Source organism: Cetorhinus maximus, chromosome 17 (assembly GCF_964194155.1).
Source record: "Cetorhinus maximus chromosome 17, sCetMax3.hap1.1, whole genome shotgun sequence".
NCBI lineage: Eukaryota > Metazoa > Chordata > Chondrichthyes > Lamniformes > Cetorhinidae > Cetorhinus > Cetorhinus maximus.
This window is the reverse complement of record NC_135895.1, coordinates 19,385,434-19,411,068: the sequence shown is the minus strand read 5'-3', so window position 1 is coordinate 19,411,068 and position 25,635 is coordinate 19,385,434. Positions and strand designations below refer to the sequence as shown.

General features: G+C 41.6%; 1 protein-coding gene across 2 annotated transcripts in view; it reads right to left on the bottom strand.

Annotated features, from left to right (window-relative positions):
* The window catches only part of fnbp1l (formin binding protein 1-like), a 159,731-nt gene extending 142,147 nt beyond the window's left edge, over positions 1–17,584 (bottom strand). For both annotated transcript variants that reach the window (XM_078560801.1, XM_078560800.1), the window contains exon 1: positions 17,423–17,584. In XM_078560801.1, the coding sequence (XP_078416927.1) occupies positions 17,423–17,446 (24 nt within the window). In that variant the 5' untranslated portion in view covers positions 17,447–17,584. The remainder of the gene's footprint in view (positions 1–17,422) is intronic.
* Positions 17,585–25,635: the final 8,051 nt, after the last annotated feature.

The following is a 25,635-nucleotide window of genomic DNA, read 5'->3' as shown; positions in this document are numbered from 1 at the left end:
ACCTTCTTTCTCCAAGGCTCCTAAACAGGGCTTCCTGATCTCTACCATGTCCTCTCAAAGACCCAGGGCTTTACTGCTCTCTCCCAGGTTCACCCCACCTACCCACGTTTTCCCAAAGTATGGGAGTCCTCCATTTCTAATCCTGCTCCCTTCAGCCACTCCTACCTCAACAGTGGGCTGTTGTTAGTTTTGTTAGTCCTGTACAATGCCAAACTTCAAATTTTAGATCTTGCCCAGAGTAGCCATTTCCATCTCCCCAAACTGAGATACACAAAAAAGAGAGGAAACAGAAAATTAGAGTCAGGGGCAATGCCAAAATGAAAGAAAGGAAGAGAGACTTAATCTTTATCAAAAATAATGATACACAATAGCATTCTAGCACAGGTAGCAGTCGACCCAAGGCAAAATCATTTACCTACTTATAGCTTCCTCTACATAACTGCCAGTACACCAATTTTTGAAAGGAGATATTTTTGCAGTAGCAAACATGCCTCAAATACCCAATATATGACATCATCAGGCACTAACGTGTCTCTCTAAGTATCTGCAAAGTATGTTGCAATATTAGAAATACCACAAATATTCATAACCATCATGGAAAATTACAGCTGGATTTACCATGCAGGTTAAAGTACATGAAATAGGTCATTTTAAAATTTAAGTAAATCTCAGCGAGTAGTTTTTTTCAAAACAATTCTTGAGTAATAACATTTTCAAAATAAAAAAGTACTGCCCTTGACCTACACACTAAAGATTGGACAAAATCAAAACACCAAGGCATATGACACAGGAATTGCAGGCAGAACTGATCTGGTCAACTCAAATAACTCAATTAAAAACAAATGTAGCATTCACTACACAAATTTCCTTCTGTTTAGAACCATAGAAGTTTAGAGCACGGGAGATCATTTATCACATCATGTTTGCACTGAAACTTCGCTAGAGCAATCCAACTCTGGCCTTAAACTCACTGCCCTACTCTCTCCCCATAACAATGTATTTTCCCTCTGTTTATCCAAGTGTCAAGGTCCATGGTGCAGAACAAAATAAGAGTAGAATAGAAGGTTAAGTGAATTAGTAAGTGCCAGGTAAAACGAGAAGTTATACTGTATTAACAATAAAACACCCAGGTATAGGTGTTTATTTTATCATGATGATTTTATGAATTGGAAAAACTTGAGGAATACAATTAAATATAAACTCATAACAATTATTTGTATTTGAAATGAGAACAATAAAACCAAATTGATTTTGATGATTTGCACATTGGATTGCTGTGAAAATACAGAAGGCAAAGCTAACTACATGGTTGTTCTGTCAGAAAACATTGATGAGTGCAACCCTTAGTTTTGTAACATTTTTGTACAGTTAGAGATATGATTAGTGTTTTAATGTACTTATTAAAACTGAACTTATTTCAAGAAATATAATACAACATCAATCCATGCTGGCTATTTCAAGGCATGTAACACAGAATCCTCTAATAGAAAGATCAGTGATCACTGTTAACCTCATTGAAATTAACAAGTTGTCTTGTTAGTCACTGGGGAAAATAACCTAGACAGCACCTAATTGTTGAAAAATGAGCGGTGTTGTTGACAGATAAAATGTAATAACCAGTTTAATCCAGCAATTTCCTACATTATGTACAATGGCTGTGCTGAAAAGAGGAAATACAAGCATGAGCCAAGCACTTGAAAATTAAAGAATAGCTTATATTTCTGGCAAGGTATGTTTTGTTTTCTTCTTCTATGTGCACAAGATCTGCTGGATCCCACAATCAACACCAAATGTTTTGCTTTGAAGCAAAGGTACAGTGCACACTTATAAAATCCATGGTAAGCAAAGTTTCCTGCATTCTTTGTGGAAAAATTCTAATGTCATATTGTGTTCATTGTACTTCATATACTTCTTCTGCGAGTTTCCTAAATAATTAGAATCATGGGCTGGAACGTGATTTTCATTTTGTCTCATCTTTAAATACTGAGCTGCAGTGGAACAGTTAATCTAATAAATCACTGCTCTGTAAGCACACACTAAAATTTCTGTAGCGTCCACAATCAAAATCAGTCTTCTGGCATTATTTTACCATTCAATACCTATATCTTTACCACCACTGAACCTAAAAATATAAGTAACATTTTAAAGAAAGTGTATTCCTATTTCCGGTCGAAACACTGATTGAAGCCAATTATCTCTTACTTATGCCACATGTAGCAATTAGCCTTTATTCTTTAGGAGTTCCTTTTTATGGCTTGTAATGATTTTGCATAGATTTAGTCAAGTTATGTGGCAGGTCTACAAAAATTAGTAGCGGTATTTCGGAACCTCTCTACAGAACAGATTTACACCAATCACTCAAGAAATAAATTCACCAGCTGGTGTATGCATAGTCGCACTGGTGAAGAAGATCCCCAGGTTCTATTGCTGACCTGCTAAGTTAGCAACGCTCGGCCAAGTATAAGTGCTACAACAGGGCTCAGCATCCCTTGACTTCGGTTAAAGAGAAAACTCCAGCCAAGGTTTCTGTTCTCCAAGGTGAGTAGAAACAGCTTGAGCTGTGATGCCATTTGTGATTAAATAACTACTCACTACTTTGGTTCAAACACAAAGAATGGTATTTAGATGACAGGGGTAGTGGGTATGTCTATCGCTGAATATCAGCACAATCAGAAGCCACAATCACACTGGTTTTTCTCCCTGCCTAGCCTGCAGTCTGTTAGTTACTGTATTTCCCATACACACTTTGGGTAAAAGCAGCTAACTCAGCACAGACCTAACATCACGTGTCGTTCATTTACTCACTAGCTCATTTGAGGGGTAGGGATGGGTGGAACAATAAAATGATTCAGGAACAAATAAAAACAGTCTCTTACTTCTGCAAAAAATATTTGAAATGCGTAAACTTATTGGGCTTGATGTTCACTTCAGTTTAAATTTGGTTAAGTGCTGTCGTTTGTCATCAAATTTAAAAAAAGGTAGCATCGGTTTAAAAATAGATCTAACATACACAGGCTAACATAATCGCAGAATGCAATTTAGTTAAAGACCAATCTAACAAGGAGTTATTCAGCCACTCACTCATGCTCAGCTGAATTTGTGGGTGGCAAGCACCACCTCAAATGACCATACAAAATAATTAGGAGTTACATATATGTATTTTCTCTCCTAAAGGCAGTAATTTACTTATGTACAGTTCCTCAAGTTCAACAAGAAGTGCGAACCAGCTATGCAATTTTGGGGGCCATTACGGACATTCCCAGTTCCAACCCCATCTGATGCTCACACAGGACGGTGATTAAGATCAGGTACCTTAGGTAATTAAAAACAAAAATACCTGGAAAAACTCAGGTCTGACAGCATCTGTGGAGAGGGATACAGTTGACGTTTCGAGTCCGTATGACCCTTCATCAGAACTAAGACATATAGAAATGAGATGAAACAGGGCAAAACAGACAGGCGGAGAGAAGAGCAGTACTTCTTCAAGGTTTTGTTTTTCTAGATTTCCAGCATCCGCAGTATTTTGCTTTTATCCTAGTGTTTAATTGACTTCCACTTCTCTTCAAGGGATGCCTACCTTGAAGAAGTACTGATCTTCTCTCCGACAGGATTTCCGTTTTGCCGTTTCATCTCATTTCTATATGTCTTCATTCCGATGAAGGGTTAAACGGACTCAAAACGTCAACTGTATCCCTCTCCGCAGATGCTGTCAGACCTGCTGAGTTTTTCCAGGTATTTTTGTTTTTGTTCTAGATTTCCAGCATCCACAGTATTTTGCTTTTACCTTAGGTGATTATTTCCCCTCCTTCCTCTGCCCCAGGGACTTTGAGAATAAATGTAATGCCCCTACATACCTAATCAATGAGATTGGCAGAACCAGCATACACTAAAGATCAAACCCGAGGCCTTCCCATCTGTGTCTTAGGAATACACAATAGATTGGATGCATGCTGTCATCAGGAGAACTAGAATATACGTCCAAATTGTTTTTCTCAATTGAATATATTCTCTCAAGTGCTTTTAAAAGAACAATTTAGGAACTCACTATCATCTAACACACCGATGAGCAAAATTACACTTTTTCCATCCAGTAGAACAATTTGCATAGTTATTTTAGCTGTATGTGCAGTGTGCCGTGGTGGAGAGACTTGCGTGTCCTAATGAACCCAGGAGTGATGCTGTCTGGAGCTCATGCTCCTAGTAGGGTCTCCCATGGCGGTATGGTCAGGTGGGGTGGGGGTGTCCAGACAAAGAATGATCCAAGGAGTTCTCAACAGCACAGCAGGGTTGCAGCCCCAACAGCTGTGAAGGCGGAAGAAGGCTGCAACAGGGAAGTGGCCTCAGTCGTCATGGTCCGCCATGCCACTGAACCCAGCCACCAACCCCTAAGATCGTGGGGAACCCAGCTGCGCCCGAGTACCCACTCTAAACTATGCCACGTGCAAGCCTCCGTCAGGCATAAAGCCCCGTGGCAATGGAGGATTGGCGACAGGGGCAGGGCTGTGATACCTGGAGGCCCCGAGCCAAGATTCCACGCACAGGCAGCGGCTCACCAAGCCTGATGGACATCATCCTCGATTCTGATGACGGTGCACAGCAAATATATAAGGCCACAGAACTGAAGATAACCTTCTGAAATGGGTTGATAATTAGTTAATGCTAATTGTATAAATATGGATAAACAGGTGGAGGGCATTATTTGAGCACATATATGGAGAAACTTATTGACACTGGGGTGGTAAGTAGGGTTAGGAGCTATGCACTTGTATGTTCCACTTCCACTGAATAAATCCAAACTGAGTAAAGACTGACTTCTGATCTCCTCCTTCACTAACTGGCCGTCAGGAGTTTAACAGTTGGGAGGTAGGAGACAGAGTAGGGATAAAGAGATTGATGGGATATGACGTGGTTTACCCCAGGGGTCTGTACTGTTGTCCATAGCTTTTCATCATATATATTGATGCTTTATAAATGTAAAAGGAATAGGGAGTTGCTTAATCCAAATTCGCAAAAATAATAAATTGGAGGGTACAGTAAGTTATGTAGATGAGAGCAGGAAGAGAACATAGACAGGTGCACAAAACTGTGGCAAATGAAATTCATTATGGGAAGTGTGAGGACATCCAGTTTGAATCAGACAATTATATTTTGGAATTAATTTGGCAAGTTGTTTATGAACATATCTGAACCTCTCAGGCCAAAGGAGGAACTGAACTCCCTGTAACTTGACCTGGCAATTTGTGCATCTACTCAAAGTTTTATTTTGGTGAAATGAATAACTTTATTTGGATTTGGTACATCGCAGTATGTATGTAGAGGTGGAGTTTGATTTGATTTAACAGCATTCATAACTTTGTCAGAAAAAATTAGATTTCCTTTGTATGAACTTCCTGATTCCACTCCTAAAATGGTCTAGTTCCAGTTTTAACATTTCTCTCCTTTTTGCAGGTATTCCCAGTACAAGAAATTTTCTCTATCTATTGAATCTCTATCGTTTTAAAGACCTTGGTTATATTACCTCTCAGATTTCTAAATTGCCAGTTTATACAGCCTATCTCCACAATTGAACACACTTAGCCCTCGGTATTCAAGTAAATCTACACTATCTCCTCCCAAGGCCTGATTATATCCTGCCTGCTCAATGCTGAAGATAGTACTTCAGTTGGGATGCGATGAAGCTTCTGTACAATTGAAAGCATTATTTCTTTATTTGTATTCCAATTTCATTGAGATAATAGACAGCATTCCATGAGCTTTTATTAACTTTTTGTACCTATGCACAAGCTTTGGTGCTCAACCATCTGATGCAAATACAGTGATCAGGAATGGAAGCCCCAGCTTAACCTAAGATCAACAGAGCCAACTGTGACATCCCTATGCTACCTTGGCTGAGGTCAGCTAAGACAGCTTTGGAAAGGGAATTTCAGAGCACAGCGGCTAGGTAGTGCATGGCACATCTATCAATATTGGGGTAAAAGGAAGAGGGTACACAAGAGGTCAGAAGGTCAGGGTTAGAAGAACAGAGTTCAGAGTCAAGGTGGGACCGTAATGGGGGCAGATATTACAGGCATGGGAAGGGGTGAATCCATGAAAGAATTTAAATGCAAAGATCCAAAATTAAATCTGAGGCACTGTGGATCCAGGAGTTGATGCAAGTCAGCCAGGATAGAGATGCCAGTCAAGTGGGACTTGATTCAGGAGAGAATACAGGCAGCAGACTTTTGGATGACCTGAAATTTACAAAGTGAGAAGGACAGCAGACCAACAGAAGATATAGAATAGTTGAGGCTAGGAGTGACAAATGCCTGATGAGGATTTCAGCAGTTGGCCTCAGGTATGGTCAGAGATAGGCAATGTCACAGAAGTAAGCAGTCAGGTTGGAGACATGCAAGTAATTTCTTTAGTCAGTTTGGCTCTGCAGTACTTTCACCTCTGAATCACAAGGTTATGGGTTCAAACAACATAATATTGGCTGGTGTCATTTCTTCTGCTTGTTCAGCTGGATAAAGGATCCGAAGTTGCTTTACAAAGAAAGGCATGGAAGCTCTCCAAGGATCCTGGCCTATATTCCTTTCTCAAGCAACGCTAACAAAAGGAGATCGACTGGTAATCCAACTAATTTGTTAGTTGTGTGGCCTTGTGTAAATGTGTCACATTTCCAGAAATAACAGTGGTTATCCAAAAAAAGAAATTCATGGAGTGAAACACTGACATGTCCTTGGGACCTAATATATAACTATACATATGCAGTTTTTTTTTCAGATTGCATCTGGAATACACCCTCTAGCAACCCAATCACAACTAGCAAACTCACTGAAATGAAGATGAGTTTCAATATCGGTCATGACTAAGTTTTGCACTTCAATTTCTCTGGTTGCACTTTGCAACACTAATATTTTTTTAGTTGCTTGCATGGTGGGGGTGGGGGGGTGGGTTTGGAGGAAAAGAGCGCCATTATTTTAAAAATGTTTTACTGCAGCTAAGAGCAGGAAAACAAATAAGTAATCTCCAAAAGATGTACTTGTATTTCTTCTAAAAGCTTTCAGTAAAATCATCTGTTACAACTATTAAATACTTAAACTCAATTTAGGAATCAAAATTTCATTGAGGGGCCAATGGTACAGTAAACTGGAACACCATCCCTTCATCTCTTCCAGCTTTGTTTTGAATCCAGCATATGGCAGTCTCAATTTAATTCCCAGTGGGCACATCCATAACACAAGGCTATTGTCAAATTCAGCACATTTACAGAGGTCACATCGGGCAATCCCAGAAATGGAAATGTTGCACCAATGCAGTAATGAGTACTTCTGAAAGATTGGTCAACAATCATGCTGAATACAAACTCTCTTTTTCTTGCATTCAACACAGTGGAGGTTTTAAAGCCAATTTTGGATATTTACCTTCCCTTCCTTTTCTAAAGGATTTAAAAGCTTCAGAAAAAGGAAATGTAAGAGCCACTACATCAAACTGTTGGATGTGAAAACAAAACTTTACTATGCAGGAAACCAACTTGAAATATCCTTAAAATAGCATAAAGACTGTGGCTGGATGGCAAATGGTAGCCACAACTGAACTGATACAATTAATCTTCAATTACTCATTCCTGGTATACTGGTGTTGCTCTACCCTTAAGGTCCAGATAGTGTAGCTTCCACTTATTTAAACTAACAGATTGCTGACATACATGCAGGTTGTTATTGAATTTATAACTCCTCAAGGAGATTCTAAAGTTCTATTACTATACAGTTTCAGCATTTCTACAAACTAAATGGAGGAAAACCATACATCAAGACTTAACATGCCTTTCCTGCAATTACTTAGCATGCATTAGAGACAAACTACATTAAAGTCTATAGTTTGTTTTAGTTAAAACAAAGGTACTTTTAGTTGTTTGGTAATACAGAACTTGAGTATCACTGAAAAAGACACATCAAAGCTTTTTGGTCTGCACTAAGACATTCGCAAGAATATCAAATCTAAAGGGAACACCAATTTATACTTCGAGAAGAGAGAAAATTTGAGCAACAAGTAAAGCTAGCCGTTTCACACTGCTACCATGCAGTAGCAGCATGAATGTTGTTCACCCCAAAAAGGATGCTGCCGTCAAGCCAAAAAGACATCTGCCTATCACACAAATGAGTACTGTGATATATGAATTTCAGTGCCAGAGTGATGCTAGGCATGTAGGCCATACATCCAAAGACTGGCAGATCGTATCAAACAGCATGTCCCTTTGGCTGTTTGCAACTGGCAAGATACTGCCAGCCCAACAAAACTCAAAAAAAAGCATCCAACATTAGATGTGATTCCATGATCGGACAAGATTTGCTAAATAATCCTGAAAGTGCAAAGAATTACGCTGACAACCAATTAAGGTCATCAGTTGGGCTCATAGGGTAGCACACTTACGCTTGCGTGAAGCTATATATATTAATACACAATACCCTGTTTTTTGCAGGCAGAAAGAACATGTACACACATTGCACCTGTTTCTCTGGTTTACTCCCCAGGGCAATGCCTTGACAAATCAGGCAATGGCAGCCAACCCTGCTTCCACTGAAAAGTGGTTTGGGTGTACCATGTGCACAATGCTAGGTGGCCATCTCGCACTTAAAAAAAAATCCTGTGGGAACCCTTTAGTAAAAAGTGCTTACCCATCTGTCATTGAAAATCAAACTAGGAGATACATTTACTTAGTGCAAGATATTTAATTTCACACAAAAGCAATCCTGTTACCTCCCTGAATAAGATTTAAAAACAGTGCCAAACTAGCAGTTGTTGAGAGATTTGGACATGCAGTGGAAAAGAAAAAATCACCGAGGACCCGGTTTATAGTGATGTTGGGAAAACCATATCTTCACGAATTGGGTTTTTCTTTTAAAATATGGAAAGACATTATATGATCTAGACATTTGGATGCTGGCCTGGTGTTCTTTTTAAAAAAAGGGTCATAGATTCACCGTGGAACTGTCAACAAGCATGCCTTTTCCAAGTAGTCACCTGACCAACATGGCACTTGAGGGAGGACTGTTTTGACACTTTAATTGATGGCGGGGGGAGAACAGTAAAGACACAGGCAAGTGATTTACTGGAAATCACATGGCAGAAACAAGCTTTAAGTTTTGAACTGGTTGCTTTGTGAATTCACTCTTGTTGGGGAATAAGTTGAGCAGAAAGGCTACCCTAACTGACACACTCTACCTTGTATGTGGTCATAAACCTGTAGCCAGAGAAACCTCATCTGAGTGTAACTTGTCTGGACCTGCAAAGCTGAGACAGGAAGAATTGGTCCAACTCCATGTTCTCTGCCACAGCAAAGCTCCATTGGTGAGAACCTCCAGACATCTACCATTACCAGATTGACTTCAGAAACTGTAATTTCTAAAACAATCTGAACTCAGATTCTAATCTTTGCACATCCAAGAGCAACATGAGTAAACGCTAGAAAATTGGACATCATTGTGATGTTTAAATGTTAATATAAAGTTTGAAAGTATTAGTAAAATGAGCACAGCCTAAAAAAAACTTGCATAAATAACACCTTGTCATGCCTCTCCAATGTTCCAAAGTACTATAATGAAAAGGAATCTGTATTACTTAGGTAAACACAGCAATTTACATACATACAGTAATTAGATAAATTACCAATTAAGTCTATTATTGGTTGAGGGAGACATGCTGTTCAGGATACAAGGTGAACTCCCAGCTCTTTTTTGAATGCTGCCAATGGACCTTTAAAACTTAATGTCAGAAACAGACAGACAGGGCCTTTCCTTAAATGCCTCAAAAAGAACTCACCGATAATGCAGCACGTGCTCAGTACTGTTATAAAACATCAGCCTGGTTTCACAGGTACAAATCCTGCAATCGCAGAACCCACAGCCAGAGAGACAAGGATGCTGCCAATTAAGCCAAGCTCATATTCACCAAACAATAAAAGCACTGCAATTGAAAAGCCACTATTGGTACATACCAGTTTTAAAAATGTATAATTGTCAAGGCAACATATTTGCACATTGCCTCTTCATAATGGTCTCCTCCCTCTCCTGAACGTAATGCCTCTTACCAGGATGAACTTCTATTCCTCACCCAAGAGACCATTTCTCATGTACAATACTGAACACCAAGTGCTGGCAGGATACTTGTATTATAAATTGAAAGCAAAACCCACACATGTGCACTTTCCATTAGTGGTCATGAGCTAGTGATAAAGAACAGAAAGCCGAGCTAATTTTTCCCCATGCCCAGGCCATGGGATTGGAGCCAACCGGAGTAATTTACAGCTGTCCCAATGGAGATCAGCTAATGCAGAAAGCTTGGGAATCAAGTCAGGAACACTCATATCTTTATGGTCCAGTATGACTCTAAAACAATACAAATCACCACTTGTACATCTAAAAAGATATGATGGAGATTAGATTTTGAATATGGCTTTTGTCAAAGAAGTATATTTTTGTTGAACATAAAAGTCACAATTATACATCTTTCAGCAGTAGGAGACTTGAAAATGCTAGTCACATTGCTTTTTTTTTGGAATGCTAACTAAAAACTTGAACGTTGTCAGCTTAATTTATTTTAAACGCAACTGCATTTGAGTAACCATTTCTAACATCTCTGGAAAAAGGAACAAAATGTCAAATTCCATTTTAAACATTAGCTGCAATATAAATAATAGCACCCTACAAAGGTAATGGCCCACTGGTCACAGATGTTGTAACCTCAGATTAGTCAGCACCAGCACGGCTCAGGTACTTGCGGTATCTGAAACATTTCATAGCTTCAACTCTATTTCAAATGGTGGATAGTTATTTTCTAAATGAATTTAAACATCAAATTACAACAAACTGAACTCTTGTCAATGGTTCAGTAAATCTAACAGGGAGCAACTAAGCAATACAGACCAGAGAAAGTCCCAGGTTCAATCCCCAGTCAGCACCAAGTTCCATCCTCTCACCTGGGGAAGTGGTAAGCAAATACAACTTACCTTAGCGATCCCCAAAACCTCAGGTTAAGCAGGGGAAAACACCAAAGATTCCAACAGTTCTGGAAACAAACTAGCTTATGCTGATATTATTATTATATCTTTCCCAATCACATGTTCTTTCAAAATGGTTGTATACAATTTGTACACTTAAATCACTAAAGTTATGAACTAGAAAATGTAGAGAACGAACAGGTTTTTTAAAAAAAAATTAGATTGAGTAAGGGAAATAAAATGTTGGATTGCAAAGTGTATTGTGAGAAAAATGCAACACAATGGATAGTATTTGCATGAATAATTAAAACAAAAGTGTCAATATCAGTGTATCGCCAGTATTAGCTGTTTTAGAAAAACTCTTCCATATGCTTTAAGTTTCCCTCGACTAGTTCTGATGACAGGTTCTCAGGATAGCTCTTTCCATCAGTAATCTGTGAATGTGGCAAGTTGCTCAAAAAGTGCATCAACTTTGTTTACCAAAATCACATGGTTGAGAATTGCGATATTTATAAATAAAACTGAAGAGAACAGAAACACAGGATAACAGCAGTTTCTTCAAACCTAAAATGCTTTCAAGTAATGAGTCAACAGGGGTAATAACTATGCAACCCTTGTTCGCAAGAAATGTGTCTATAACACTGTAACCCAAATACATCAAAACCCACTCTGCCTATGGGAGCATGCCCCTGCTGGGATTTCAAAATTATTCCTATAACGTTGAAAACTTCAGCAGCTAACATTTCTGCATTGCTTATAGCAATTTGTACTCAACAAATCCTGTAGTTTAATATATGATAGATATTCAATCCACCACCCAGCTGACAATACAAGTTAGGTGGGGGTGTAAGCTGTGAGAAGGACAGAGACTATAAAGAGATATAGACAGGTTAAGTGAGTGAGCAACAAGGTGGTAGATGGAGTGTAATGTAGGGAAGTGAGAGATTATTCACTTTTCCCTAGTTGTGCGATTTGCAAGAACACGCGTCCCAGCATGGTTCAGGTATAGACTGTCCCAAAGGTACACCACTCCACCTTCCCCAGTACTAGTGCCAGTGCCCCACGAACTGGAACCGACTTCCCCCACCAGTCTTTGAGCCACGCATTCATCTCTCTAATCTTATTTACCTTATGCCAGTTTGCACATGACTCAGGTAATAATCCAGAGATTATTAGCTTTGAGGTCCAACTTCTTAATTTGGTACCTAGCTCCCTATACTGACTAAGCAGAACCTCTTTCCATGTCCCTGCCTATGTTGTTGGTACCTCAAATGGACAACAACTGGATCCTCCCCTCTCCCAATGCAAGCTCCTCTTCAGCTCTGAACAGATGTCCCAGAGCTTCAGTAACTCACCAAGGTTTTAGTCGTCTGCACCTTCCCAACCTATAACCTCTACTACCTAGGACAGGGGTAGCATGTGCACAGGAATAGGACCACCTGCAAGTTCCCCAAGGCACATCATACCAGAGGGATTCCTTCACTGGGTCAAAATCCTGGAACTCCCTCATAAACAGCACTGTGGTTGTACCTACACCATATGGACTGCAGTGATTCACAAAAGCACCTACCACCTTCTCATGGGCAATTCCTATGAATGAATAAAAAACCAAGAATGCCAAATTTCAAACAATCAAATTTACTACAGGAAAAATGGGGGCTGATTAATTGACAAGTTGACCATGATTGGCCAAGGCGCTGCCATAATATAGTCCTTTTGTTTGGAGAACACAGATCCCCTTGCATGATTATATGTCACTTCTAGCAAGCGTAAATGAGCCATGTTAAGAGGTTGACTGACTATCATAAATTGGTTGTTAGCAAAACTATTCACACACTGTCAAAACTAATTTAAGATAATCATCCAAGTTTGTAACATGGCTCATTTATACTTGCTAGAAGCAACACACATTCATTACAGGGACTGAAGAGCCAAATGACCTACTCCTGCTCCTATTTTCTATGTTCAAGTCTGGTGTCTATTTTGAATTTCCCAGGAGATAAGGGAGCCTATAGCTCGCTATTGTTTTCTCTATGGAGAAAACAATAGCCTTGGCCAGGGTCAACTTGTCATCCAATCAGCACCCTTTTTTCCTGCAAGTATAAACTGCTCTGATCATTTGAAGTTTGGCATTCTGCATTTGCCCTGATGAGTGCAAGATGAAAAGCTTCAGTAACATGTTTCACTTATCTGCAATACTCAATTTCTACCAAGCGACTGGTTGAATAAAAAAAGCTATTATAGTAATCAGCCATCCCTCAATCACAAGATGACATGTTGAAAAAATACCGGCATGGACTTGATGGATGGAACATTCTGTAAGTACGAAGCCCCCCCCAAAAAATGTAAAAAGTTAACATTTTCCCTCATTCGTGAAACTGTAAATGTTCAACTCAAAACCCAACGTAGTTTGCCCACATCTTTATTAATCATGGTCCATGTATTTGGGAATTCAAGCTTTTCTCCCACATATATTCTCCATAAAGATCTTGCTATTAATTTAGTGGCAAGTATTTAGGCTCATGTAGCTGTTCTCACCTCCCCCTGCTCTCTAGCATTTCCCATGGGCTTCAATTCCACAAGCCTCACCAACATTCTTGCACTGAAAAGTTCTTTTTGCTGTGCAATTTCTGATAGCAAGGAGCAACAAACTACCCAAACACAGGAGGCCTCACAGCTAAGCTGGACCCTTTCCTCATCTAAAACACACCAGCTGTTTCCAACAAGATTCATCGTATGACAATCTGAAACCGCACCACCGCACCCCTCACCCCATTTGATTTTTCCCCATTGCTACTGTGAATACCTGCACAACTGACCCAGGTGAGCTCAGCTAACAGCATAGGTTATGGTCTGACTGGGTCTGTTGACTGTTTTGCCAAAATGTGAACTGATCTTACCCGCTGAGCCATTGCATTTGCTATAATTTATAGTTTTTTAAATTCATTTATTTAATGTGGGCATCACTGGTGAGGCCAACAAGTACTGCCCATCCCTAATCGCCCCCGAGAGGCTGGTGGTGACCCAACTTCTTGAACCGCTGCAGTCCAGGTGACGTAGGTACAGCTACAGTGCTCTTTGGTAGCGAGTTCATCTCTAGAATTCAGCTGTTTTGTCCATGTTTGGCCCAAGACTACAGGGAGGTCTGGGATAGGGTGGTCCTGGCAGAATCCGAATTGAGCACTGATAAGTGCCACCTAATAGCACTGGCAACGACACCTTCAATCACTTTGCTGATGATTGAGAGCAGAATGATAGGGCAGTAATTGTCCAGATTGGATTTGACCTGCTTTTTGTGGACGTCATACCTGGACAACTTTCCACTTGTCAGGTAGATGCCAGTGTGGTAGCAGTTCTGTAACAGACTAATAGCTATCAATGAATCAAGTTGATATGAAAATGATGTACATTCAAATTGCAGCATCCACTGCACAGATTAAATCACAATTTTCTACAAAGTTCAATTAAATCATCACATTTATTTCTGGATTTGAATTTAATTTTCCTCCTTAATAAATATTGATTAATGATAATCTTGCAGGGAATTTGTCTTTTCCATTAGGTAATCTGAATGAATCAAAATTGAAGGTGAGTATTGAGAAGACATTAAGTGCAGGTAGTTTTACTCTGGAATATAAACTAGCAAAATTAAAAATATTCACCATTTCATATTTATATGTAGGATTGAAATTCTGCTCATACACTCTCAAGTTTGTCTGAAAAAAGGATTTGACTAGATATCTTGATGCTGTATTTTTAATTATTCAAAACTTTTCTAAAGTCCTCTGGTTGAGCGATTCAGTCTATGCTCTATTTTTATCTTCAACATCGACATGGATTGTTTGTTTTAATTTATGGGTCTGCTTTCCGGGGGTCAATTTAGCTAAGTTCAACCATATTTCCTTTAGTACTTATGTTCTCTCTGGTGTAGTGGTTTAATGTACTACATTAATGTACTACATGTTAGAAAAACAAACAAAATTTTCACTTCTTTAGCTGAAGTTTCTTAGTTCTCTTACTCATTCCTCTTCCCCATTCTGACACACAATGCCTCAAAAACTTTTATTTTATCATAACATCTGGCCCCAACATCCTGAAAGTTTTATTCTCTTCCAAAGCGTAAAATATCCTGACAATGTGGAGGGACAGGCTCATTTTAAAATCAGTGGACATGTCAACATCCACTCTACAAAGTAGACAATGAAGATTACAAAATGATTACAAATCAAGGGTAACAAAATATTTTGAGCATACATCAGAAAGAGCTGGTGACTTGCTGTATTAGAACTTATGCAAAGTGGTTAAACGGCTACCGTTCCTACATAAAAGCAAAACACTGCGTTTGCTGGAAATCTGAAATTTAAAAAAATGCCGGAACTCAGCAGGTCTGAGCTGAAGAGTCATACGGACTCGAAAAGTTAACTCTGTTTCTCTCTCCACAGATGCTGCCAGGCCTGCTGAGTTTTTCCAGAATGTTATGCTTTTTTATGCCATTCCGACATAGTAGCCAAGGAAAGATCTACAATCGGTCATAATAACTGAGCTGAGAGCTACAATTGAAGTTTTCAGCAAAATTAAGACACTACATTGGTTAATCGGCTCAGAAAGGAGAAAAAAACTGCGATAAATAAAAATACTGTGTGATTGACTGTCGTCCTCCCATTCTCGTTTACACAGGACAAACAAACATGACAACACCTACAGGGCACGATCGAACAAGTGACCGTTTGGGGAGCAGCAAATCAAATTTAGCTCAAGGGGGATCCAGTTTAAAAAAACGTGTCGGGCAGCAATAACGTAAAGGTCCCTGAATATACACTTTATGCTAACGTTATGAAGTCTTCCCTCAAACACGTACACTCCCCTGAGGGGGGGGGAGGGGAGAAAGAGACACAGAAATCCTCAATCGTCTGGTCTGGATATCCCTGTCTGTCAACCCGCAAATACATTAGATGAACAAAGAAAAAGGGAGAGAGAGAGAGAAATATTCTCAGTGTGCCCGTCTCTCTCTCCCCTGCTCCCACCTCCCAGCCACCGATTGCATTGTTCCAGTACTAAAGAAGGGCTTGTCCTTCCCTGTAACAAACACCAACACAATGAAAGGGGACCGGAGAGACTGGCCTCACCTTAAAACCACCACAAATAACAAAACAAACAAGCAGTCATAAAAAGAAAATCCTCCCTGTGGCAGGGGTGGGGGGGAGAAAAACGGCCCCAACTTTTCTCGCAGGTGTGAGCGACGTTTTAGAGGCGCTGTATTTTCTTTAAAGAAAAATAACCCAAAAAAATTTGAATCGCGCACACAGCCAGTTTCCCAATTCTCTCTCTCTCTCACTCACACACCTTTCCCTTTCCCTTCCTGCCGCCTGCCAACGGGAGCAGTTTGAAAAAACCAACAGAACCGAGCCGGGGGCACAGAGAGAGAGAGAGAGAGAGAGAAAGAATTCGGCTTCAACTCGTTACCGTCTCCCCCCCACCACCCCGGGGGGGCTGCCAGCCGCCGTTTGGCGTCGACGCGGCGGACCTGAAGCGAAGGGGAAGGTGTGAGGGGGGGGGGGGGGGGAGAGAGGGGAGAGAAGTGGTTTTTGGGGGGGGGGGGGAGAAGAGAGTTGGGGGGGGTGGGAGGGAGGAGACAGGTGGTTGAGGGGGGGGGGGGAAGAGGAGAGAGGTGGTTGGTTTTGGGGGGGGGGAGAGAGGTGGTTTTGGGGGGGGGAGAGAGGTGGTTTTGGGGGGGGGAGAGAGGTGGTTTTGGGGGGGGGGGAGAGGTGGTTTTGAGGGGGGGAGAGAGGTGGTTTTGGGGGGGGGGAGAGGTGGTTTTGGGGGGGGGAGAGAGGTGGTTTTTGGGGGGGGAGAGAGGTGGTTTTGGGGGGGGGGAGAGAGGTGGTTTTGGGGGGGGGAGGTGGTTTTGGGGGGAGAGGGGTGGTTTTGGGGGGGGAGAGGGGTGGTTTTGGGGGGGGAGAGGGGGAAGAGAGGGGGGGGAGAGAGGTGGTTTTGGGGGGGGGGAGAGAGGTGGTTTTGGGGGGGGGGGAGAGAGGTGGTTTTGGGGGGGGAGAGAGGTGGTTTTGGGGGGGGAGAGAGGTGGTTTTGGGGGGGGGAGAGAGGTGGTTTTGGAGGGGGGAGAGAGGTGGTTTTGGGGGGGGAGAGGGGTGGTTTTGGGGGGGGGAGAGGGGGAAGAGAGGGGGGGGAGAGAGGTGGTTTTGGGGGGGAGGGGGGGAGAGAGGTGGTTTTGGGGGGGAGGGGGGGAGAGAGGTGGTTTTGGGGGGGAGGGGGGGAGAGAGGTGGTTGGGGGTTGGGGGGAGAGGGGGGAGGGGAGAGAGAGGTGGTTGGGGGTGGTGGGGGGGGAGGAACTGGTGACCATCGCCCTGCCAACCGGCCACACCGAGCCCGCTCGGCCTCACAAACCGTCAGCTGAGAGAAAAATAAAAAAAATCAACTCTCACTCACCCAAAGCTCCGTCCCCCAGTGCATGGCTGCCGGCTACTTCTTTATTCCTTCTCCCCGCCCTCCAAACAACAAAAAAAAGAACTCTGTGTGTGTATGTGTGTTATTTTTAAAGCCGCCTCCTTCCTTCCTTGTCCTTCTCTCCGGGCGAATGCTTCATTTACATTCGCGGTGGAAGCCGGGATAGTGGAGGATTCGCCTGGGCTGGAGATTGGAGGTTGATGCACTCTCCCAGGATCGATTCCCCTAATCCAATTGAGGAGGAGGAGGTACTGACTCACTCTAGGGTGGGTTTACCTACCTTCATTTACTCTGCACACAATGATTCGGGCAGGCGGCACAAAGCTGCGTGATTGCAACAACAAAAAATATATATATATCCTTTGCATTTTCCTAGCTATATGGAATGTAAAAATAAAACATACACCTTTGTAGCAGCCCGAGAGTAAGGGGTTAAAATGAGCCTTTGTTCAGACGCAGAGTCTGATGCCAGATACCATGTTGTAAAGTAAACCACAGCATAATGCAATAAAATACTTTGCAAAAGCCGTGTCACTTTTCCGGACAGGATATTCTTTTAAATCAAGTTGGAGAAGGATAAATACAAACAGAAAATGCTGGAAATACTCAGCAGGTCAAACAGCATCTGTGGCGAAACAAAAGGGGAAATGCCTTTCCACAGAACTGCGAAACGTTTGAGAGGTAATAGAAGAACATAAGGGAAGGTAATGTGATAGGGTGCGAGATAGGAGAGATTAAATGACTAAAGACTTGATGGTGCAAGACCAAAGGGGGTGGAATGAGACAAAGATAAATACAGGTTAGTAGGGAAAACCTGGCGCCGTATGTATGATTATGTATAGCAGTTGCTCCACACAAAAAGGGGACAATTGCAGAGGTTAAACCATTCCCATACCGTACGATTCCCACTTGGGGATTATATGCAATACAACTCAAATACACACAGAAATCGATGCCATGAATATTTATACAGTTTATTCAAATATTTTTCCACTCCATTTCTTCATCAATTAGACAGACTTTCCTGAAACAGAAATACCTGGAAAAACTCAGCAGGTCTGGCAGCATCAGCCAAGAAGAGCACAGTTGACTTTTCCAGTCCTCATGACCCTTCAACAGAACTAAGTAAAAATAGGAAAGGGGTAAAATATAAGCTGGTTTAAGGGGGGGGAGGGGGGGTTGTTGGGACAAGCAGCTAGTGATAGGAGGAGATAACCAAAAGATGTCACAGACAAAGGAACAAAGAGGTGTTGAAGGTGGTGATATTATCTAAAGGAATGTGCTAATTAAGAGTAGAGAGCAAGGTACAGATAGCTCTAGTGGGGGTGGGGTGAAATAATACTAAAAGGGCATAAAAGGTATAGATAAACAATGGGTGGAAATACATTTAAAAATAATGGAAATAGGTGGGAAAAGAAAAATCTATATAAATTATTGGAAAAAACAAAAAGGAGGGGGAAGAAATGGAAAGGGGGTGGGGATGGAGGAGAGAGTTCAAGATCTAAAATTGTTGAACTCAATATTCAGTCCAGAAGGCTGTAAAGTGCCTAGTCGGAAGACTTTCCTAAAAGTTACATACATTTTAATGACGACAGAATAGCCAGCGCCCTCGACTTAAAACCGAACAGTGAATGAACAGGGCAGTGAGCTGACACATGGTGAGATGTTCATAACTTCCAAACCAGGTTGATCATGATTTCCAAGGGTAACAAGATGTCTCATTTACAATAATATCCCAATTCTTCAATTTTCCAATCACTACCAAGCCATGATGGGGGAACATCATAGATAACTTGAAAATATGTCAGAAAAGTAGAAATTGTTTTTTTAAAAATCTCCGACTATCCCATTCAGCAACACCAGTATTTTACAAAATGAAAATCTGATCTTGATATAATATTGTAATCCTATTTGGAAGATTATAGAGGAAACCTAAATTTTCTAGATTCAGCAAAGGGTAAAACATTGTTCTTAACATTTCAAATGAATAAGATTACTTTATTAGAAGGCTTCATCATTTTCAGCTTGTCTTACAGGAATTGGCTGCAAATGACCAGTTTTACTAACAACATGAGACTAGTGACTGACCAGCTACAAGCGTTTCCTGTATGGGTATGGCAGTATTCATTGTTTAGAATAAAAACAGAAAATGTTGAAAGTATACTATGGATCTGTCAGGCCCTTTTTAATATATTTTTAAATGTCTACTCTGTGTTTATATCTTGTTTTATAAGCCTAACAAACAATAAGATGACTAAGCATATACTTAGAATATACCCAACTTCTGAAAACAGGAAAGGTGAGAAACGTGTACATCTATTCTTCGAAAATGAAACTTTGAAAGCTGTTTTTGAATTTGATTCATTTACAACGATAAAAAGATATCTGCTGCAACATTGAACATAACAATCAAATTTTGGATTAAAATCATTAAAAATGCTGGAAAAATTCAGCAGGTCAGCCAGCATCTATGGAGACAAACAGAGTTAACAATTCAGGTCTGAAACGTTAACTGTTTCTCTCCACCTACGCTGTTAAGTTTTTCCAGCATTTTTGTTCTTATTTCAGATGTCCAGCATCCTCAGTATTTTATTTTTGTTCTGCTTAAAACATAAGTCCCAGATTCAGAACTATTTGCAATTTTTCTTCTGCAATATATGTTTTGATTGCTGTTCACAAACACTACTGAAGTATAATATTGCCAGGTTTTACATTCACATTATTCTACACTTTTTTATTTTATTCATGTGATTATCATTTCACTATCTTATATGGTTGATTCCTCATTCAAGTCATTATTATTCATGTAGGAATCTCAGTTAGCAGGAACCCCAGATAGGCTGATCATATGCTCCTTCAGCAGCATTTTCTGAATAGTTCAATGTTCTTCCCCATAGCCCAAATACACAGAAGACAACTGAAAGACTCATATGCTCCTATGGTTAGGCATTAGGTTTTCAACTCAACCTGCTCACCCATGCCCAGAGAAAGGGCAGAGGTGGCACAGCTGCAGAAATTCCCCCAAGCACCAACAACAACAACATGAGCTCCCAGTTCTGTGGTCATCTATGCTGCTTTTGTATCAGACTGTTCATTCATGAGAGGGCCCACAGAGGACAATGAAGTCACTTGCAGCTTGGACAATACTCAAATGACAAGCAGTCTACCGCCAGGTTTTCAACTGGGTAGGCTTGTGAACAGGGATGTGATGGAAGGGATGCACTGGTTTTGATCTTAGGTTCCTCCACAACTTTGAGCAAAAGATTCATCTCAAAGTGTCCTCCAGCCTTTTCTGTGTTCAAATGGGTAATAGCATTGCAGAGTAGCTAACAGGAACCCTGCATGAAAATAATCATTCCCATCTGCATCTGTCCCCAGCTTCACAAATGCCAAGTCTTCAGCCAATTTGATTCACTCCACGTGATATCAAGAAATGGCCGAAGGTACTGGATACTGCAAAGGCTATGGGCCCTGATAATATTCCAGCAATAGTACTGAACACATGTGCTCCAGAACTAGCCAAGCCCCTAGCCAAGCTGTTCCAGTACAGCTGCAACGCTGACATCTACCCGGCAATGTGGCAAATTGCCCAGGTATGTCCTGTCCACAAAAAAAGCAGGACAAATCCAACCTCGCCAATTACCATCTCATCAGTCTACTCTCAATCATCAGCAAAGTGACGGAAGGGATCGTTGACAGTGCTATCAAGCAGCACTCACTCAGTAATAACCTGCTCGTGGATGCTCAGTTTGGGTTCCACCAGGGCCACTCAGCTCCTGACCTCATTATAGCATTGGTTCAAACATGGGTAAAAGAATTGAATTCAAGAGGTGAGGTGAGAGTGACTGTCTTTGACATCAAGGCAACATTTGACCGAATGTAGCATCAAGGAGCCCTAGCAAAACTAAAGTCAATGGGAATCGGGGGAAAACTCTCCACTGTTTGGAATCATACCCAGCACAAAGGAAGATGGTTGTGGTTGTTGCAGGTCAATCATCTCAGCCCCAGGATATCGCTGCAGGAGTTCCTCAGGATAGTGTCCTCGACCCAACCATCTTCAGCTGCTTCATCAATGACCCTCCCCCCAGCATAAGGTCAGAGGTGGGGATGTTTGCAGATGATTGCACAATGTTCCAGCACCATTCACAACTCTTCAGATACTGAAGCAGTCTGTGTCCATATGCAGCAAGACCTGGACAATATCCAGGCTTGGGCTGATAAGTGGCGAGTAATATTCGCACCACACAAGTGCCAGGCAATGATCATCTCCAACAAGAGAGAATCTGACCATCTCCTCCTGACATTCAGCTGCCATGGTGGGATTTGAATTTATGTCCCCAGAGCATTAGCCTGGGTCTCTGGATTACTAGTCCAGTGACATTATCACTACACCATTGTCTCCTCTTGTCTATATGAGTGCACCTCCAACAACACTTAAGAACTTGTCCAACAGGTGGCCCACAGGCTAGAACCAGGCCCGCCATGCCACAGTATCCAGCCAGGGAGCAGGTCCAGGACCTAGTTCTAGAGTCAGGCCCAGAACTGGAGCGGGGCCCAGAGGATAGAGAAGTGAGGGGTGGGGAGAGAGAGCAAAACAGGGGCTGTCGGAGTCAGTGAAGGTGTGTGTGTGTGTGTGTGTGTGGGCGAGTGAGTGAGTGTGTGTGTGAGAGACAGAGCATGTGTGTGTTTGTGTCTGTATGTGTGAGAGAGTAATACATAAGAACTTTTGAATTAGGAGCAGGAATAGGCCACTCGGCCCTTCGAGTCTACTCCACCATTCAATAAGATCATGCCTGATCTGATTGTAACCTCAACTCCACATTCCCACCTACCCCTGATAACCTTTCACCCCCTTGCTTATCAAGAGCATGTTTACCTCTGCCTTAAAAATATTCAAAGACTCTGCTTCCACCATCTTTTAACGAAGAGAGTTCCAAAGTCTCACGACACTCTGAGAAAAAAATTCTCCTCATCTCTGTCTTAAATGGGCAACCCTTTAGTTCTAAACAGTGGCCCCTAGTTCTAGGTTCTCCCACAAGAGGAAACATCATCTCCACATCCACCCTGTCAAGACCGCTCAGGATCTTATATGTTTCAATCAAGTCACCTCTGATTCTTCTAAACTCCAGTGGATACAAGCTTAACCTGTCCAACCTTTCCTCATGAGATAACTCTCCCATTCCATATATTAGTCTAGTAAACCTTCTCTGAACTGCTTCCAATGCATTTTCATTCTTCCTTAAATAAAGAGACCAATACTGTATACAGTTCTCCAGATGTGGTCTCACCAATGCCTGTATAACTGAAGCATAACCTCCCTACTTTTGCATTCAATACTCCTTGCAATAAACAATAGCATTCTATTAGATTTCCTAATTACTTGCTGTACATAAATACTGACCATTTGCAATTCATGCACTAGGACACCTAGATCCCTCTGCATCTCAGAGCTCTCTCACAATTTAGATAAATGCTTCCTTTTTTATTTTTCCTGCCAGAATGCACAATTTTGTACTTTCCCACATTATAATCCATTTGCCAGATCTTTTCCCATTCACTTAACCTATCTATATCCCTTTGTAGCCTATTTATATTGTCTTCACAACATACTTTCCTACCCATCTTTGTGTCATCAGCAAATTTAGCAACCATACCTTCAGTCCCTTTATTCATGTCATTTATATAAATTGTCAAAGGTTGAGGCACCAGCTCCTTACATCTTGCCAACCAGAGAAAGACCCATTTATGCCTACCCTCTGTTTCCTGTTAGCTAGCCAATCTTCTATCCATGCCAATGTGTTACCCCCTACACCATGAACATTTATTTTTCACAATAACCTTTGATGTGGCACCTTATCAAATGCCTTCTGGAAATCCAAGTACAGTACATCCACTTTTATCCACAGCATGTTACTTCTTCAAAGAACTCCAATAAATTGGTTAAACATGATTTCCCTTTCACAACACCATGTTGACTCTGCCTGAATTTTTCCAAGTGCTTTGCTATAATATCTTTAATAATAGCTTCTAACATTTTCCCTATGATAGATGTCATGCTAACTGGACTGTAGTTTGCAGCTTTCTGACTCTCTCTGAGACCCTCAGAGGAGAGTGAGTGTGTGTGAGAGAGAGAAAAGGAAGAGAGTCAGTGTGTGTGAGAGAAAAAGAGGAGAGTGTGTTTGTGTGAGAGAAAGAGAGAGAGAGAGAGCTGAGTATGTGTGAGAGAAAGGAGAGTGAGTGTGTGAGAGCCTGGCTCACTCCCAGTCTCAGGGTTCTCATTCAACCTCAGCCTCACACATACATGCACACCCACTCACACAATGGGTGAGGGTGAGTTAGTGAGCACCCTGAGGCTAGGAGTGAGCTGGACACAAACACTTACCCTCTCACACTCTAATGGTCATCTTTATTTATTACTTATTTTTTAAAAATATCCATTTATTGCTTTGACTTTTATTTGCTCAGCAAATTGTTTCTTTTCATACCTCAGCTTTTTTTTTGTAACTCATATTTAATGTTGTACCAAACCTTATCTTTCCGAAATTTGCTCATTGCCCCCTTTAGTGAGAAAAAAATTGAAATGTGGCTCTCCACACAAAAAGGTTGGACAAGCCTGTTCAAGAAGCTTGACACCATCCAGGACAAAGCATCCCACTTGATTGACACCCCACCCACCACAATAAACATTCACTCCCTCCACCATCGATGCACAGTTGCAGCAGTGTGTACCATCTATAAGATGCACTGTAGCAACTCACCAAGGCTCCTTCGAAAGCACCTTTCAAAACCAAGGCCTCTAGCGCCTAGAAGGACAAGGGCAGCAGATGCATGGGAACACCACCACCTGCAAGTTCCCCTCCAGTCACACACCTTCCTGACTTGGAACTATATTGCCATTCCTTCACAGTCACTGTGTCAAAATCCTGGAACTCCCCTCCTAACACCACTGTGGGTCCTCCTTAAATACATGGACTGCAACGGTTCAAGAAGGCAGCTCACCACCACCTTCTCAAGGGCAATTAGGGATGGGCAATAAATGCTGACTTAGCCAGCAACAATCACATTCCATGAACAAATAAATTAAAAAATCCAATTGGCTTCAATTCAATTCAATACAATTACGTAATTCTCAACGATATACCTGCCAGGTCAGAGGCATTGTAATTTAAGCCATAAAATTTCCCAATAACTCTTAGTACTCTGCAGGTTTGCAATCTCCTAAAAGGATAAATCAAATATTTTGTACACTCAGGCATAGTTTTGTTTTAGTATTTAGTCATATGTGAAGTGTCACATGAATAGAAAAGCAGACTATTATTTAAATGGAGAGAGACTGCAGAATGCGGGTGGAGCTGGTGGGCATAGTGGTATTGTCACTGGACTAGTACTCCAGAGACCCAAGGTAATTATCTGGGGATCTGGGTTCAAATTCCACCGTGGCAGATGGTGAAATTTGAATTCAATAAAAAGTCTGGAGTTAAAAGTCTGATGATGACCATGGGGAGAATTTTCCCCCTGTCAGGGGGGGTGGAGTTCAGGTGCGGGGCCGCACCTCCATTTTACGTGGGCGGGCCAATTAAGGCCTGTCCAGCGTGACATCCGTCATGAAACGCTCCCTGTGCGGGCGGGGAGGGGAGGATTCCCTCAGCCGAGAGTGCACTCATCTCCCTGAGGATAAGCACTGCCTCAGGGAGATCGGCGCCAAATTTAAAAATGGCAAATGTAGAGAAATAATATTTCCCTGACATGTCCCCTCCTGTGACAGTGTCACATGTGTTGGGACATGTCCATCATTTGTAATCAAACCTTTATTAAATTTTTAAAATCCCTCACGAAACCTCATCCCACCCGTGGATAAGGTTTCATGCTTTCTCTGAAGCCCACCAGGGCTACTGGTCTGCCCGCCAACCTTAAAGTTGGATGGGCAGGTCCATTAATTATTTCAATTACTTTTTAAGTGGCCTCAATAGGCCGTTGATAGGTTGGTGGGCGCACAGCTGATTTGGTTGCGCACCCCCCCCACCCCCCACTTGAAAATTGAAATGACGCGGGGTGATGTCAGGAGTTCAACCCGACGTCATCCCGCGTCATTTTACGTGTCAGTGAGCGGGCCCTGCCCCCCTGCTCGCCAACCTAAAGATCCTGGCCCATGAAACTGTTGTTGGTTGTCATAAAAACCCATCTGGCTCACCAAT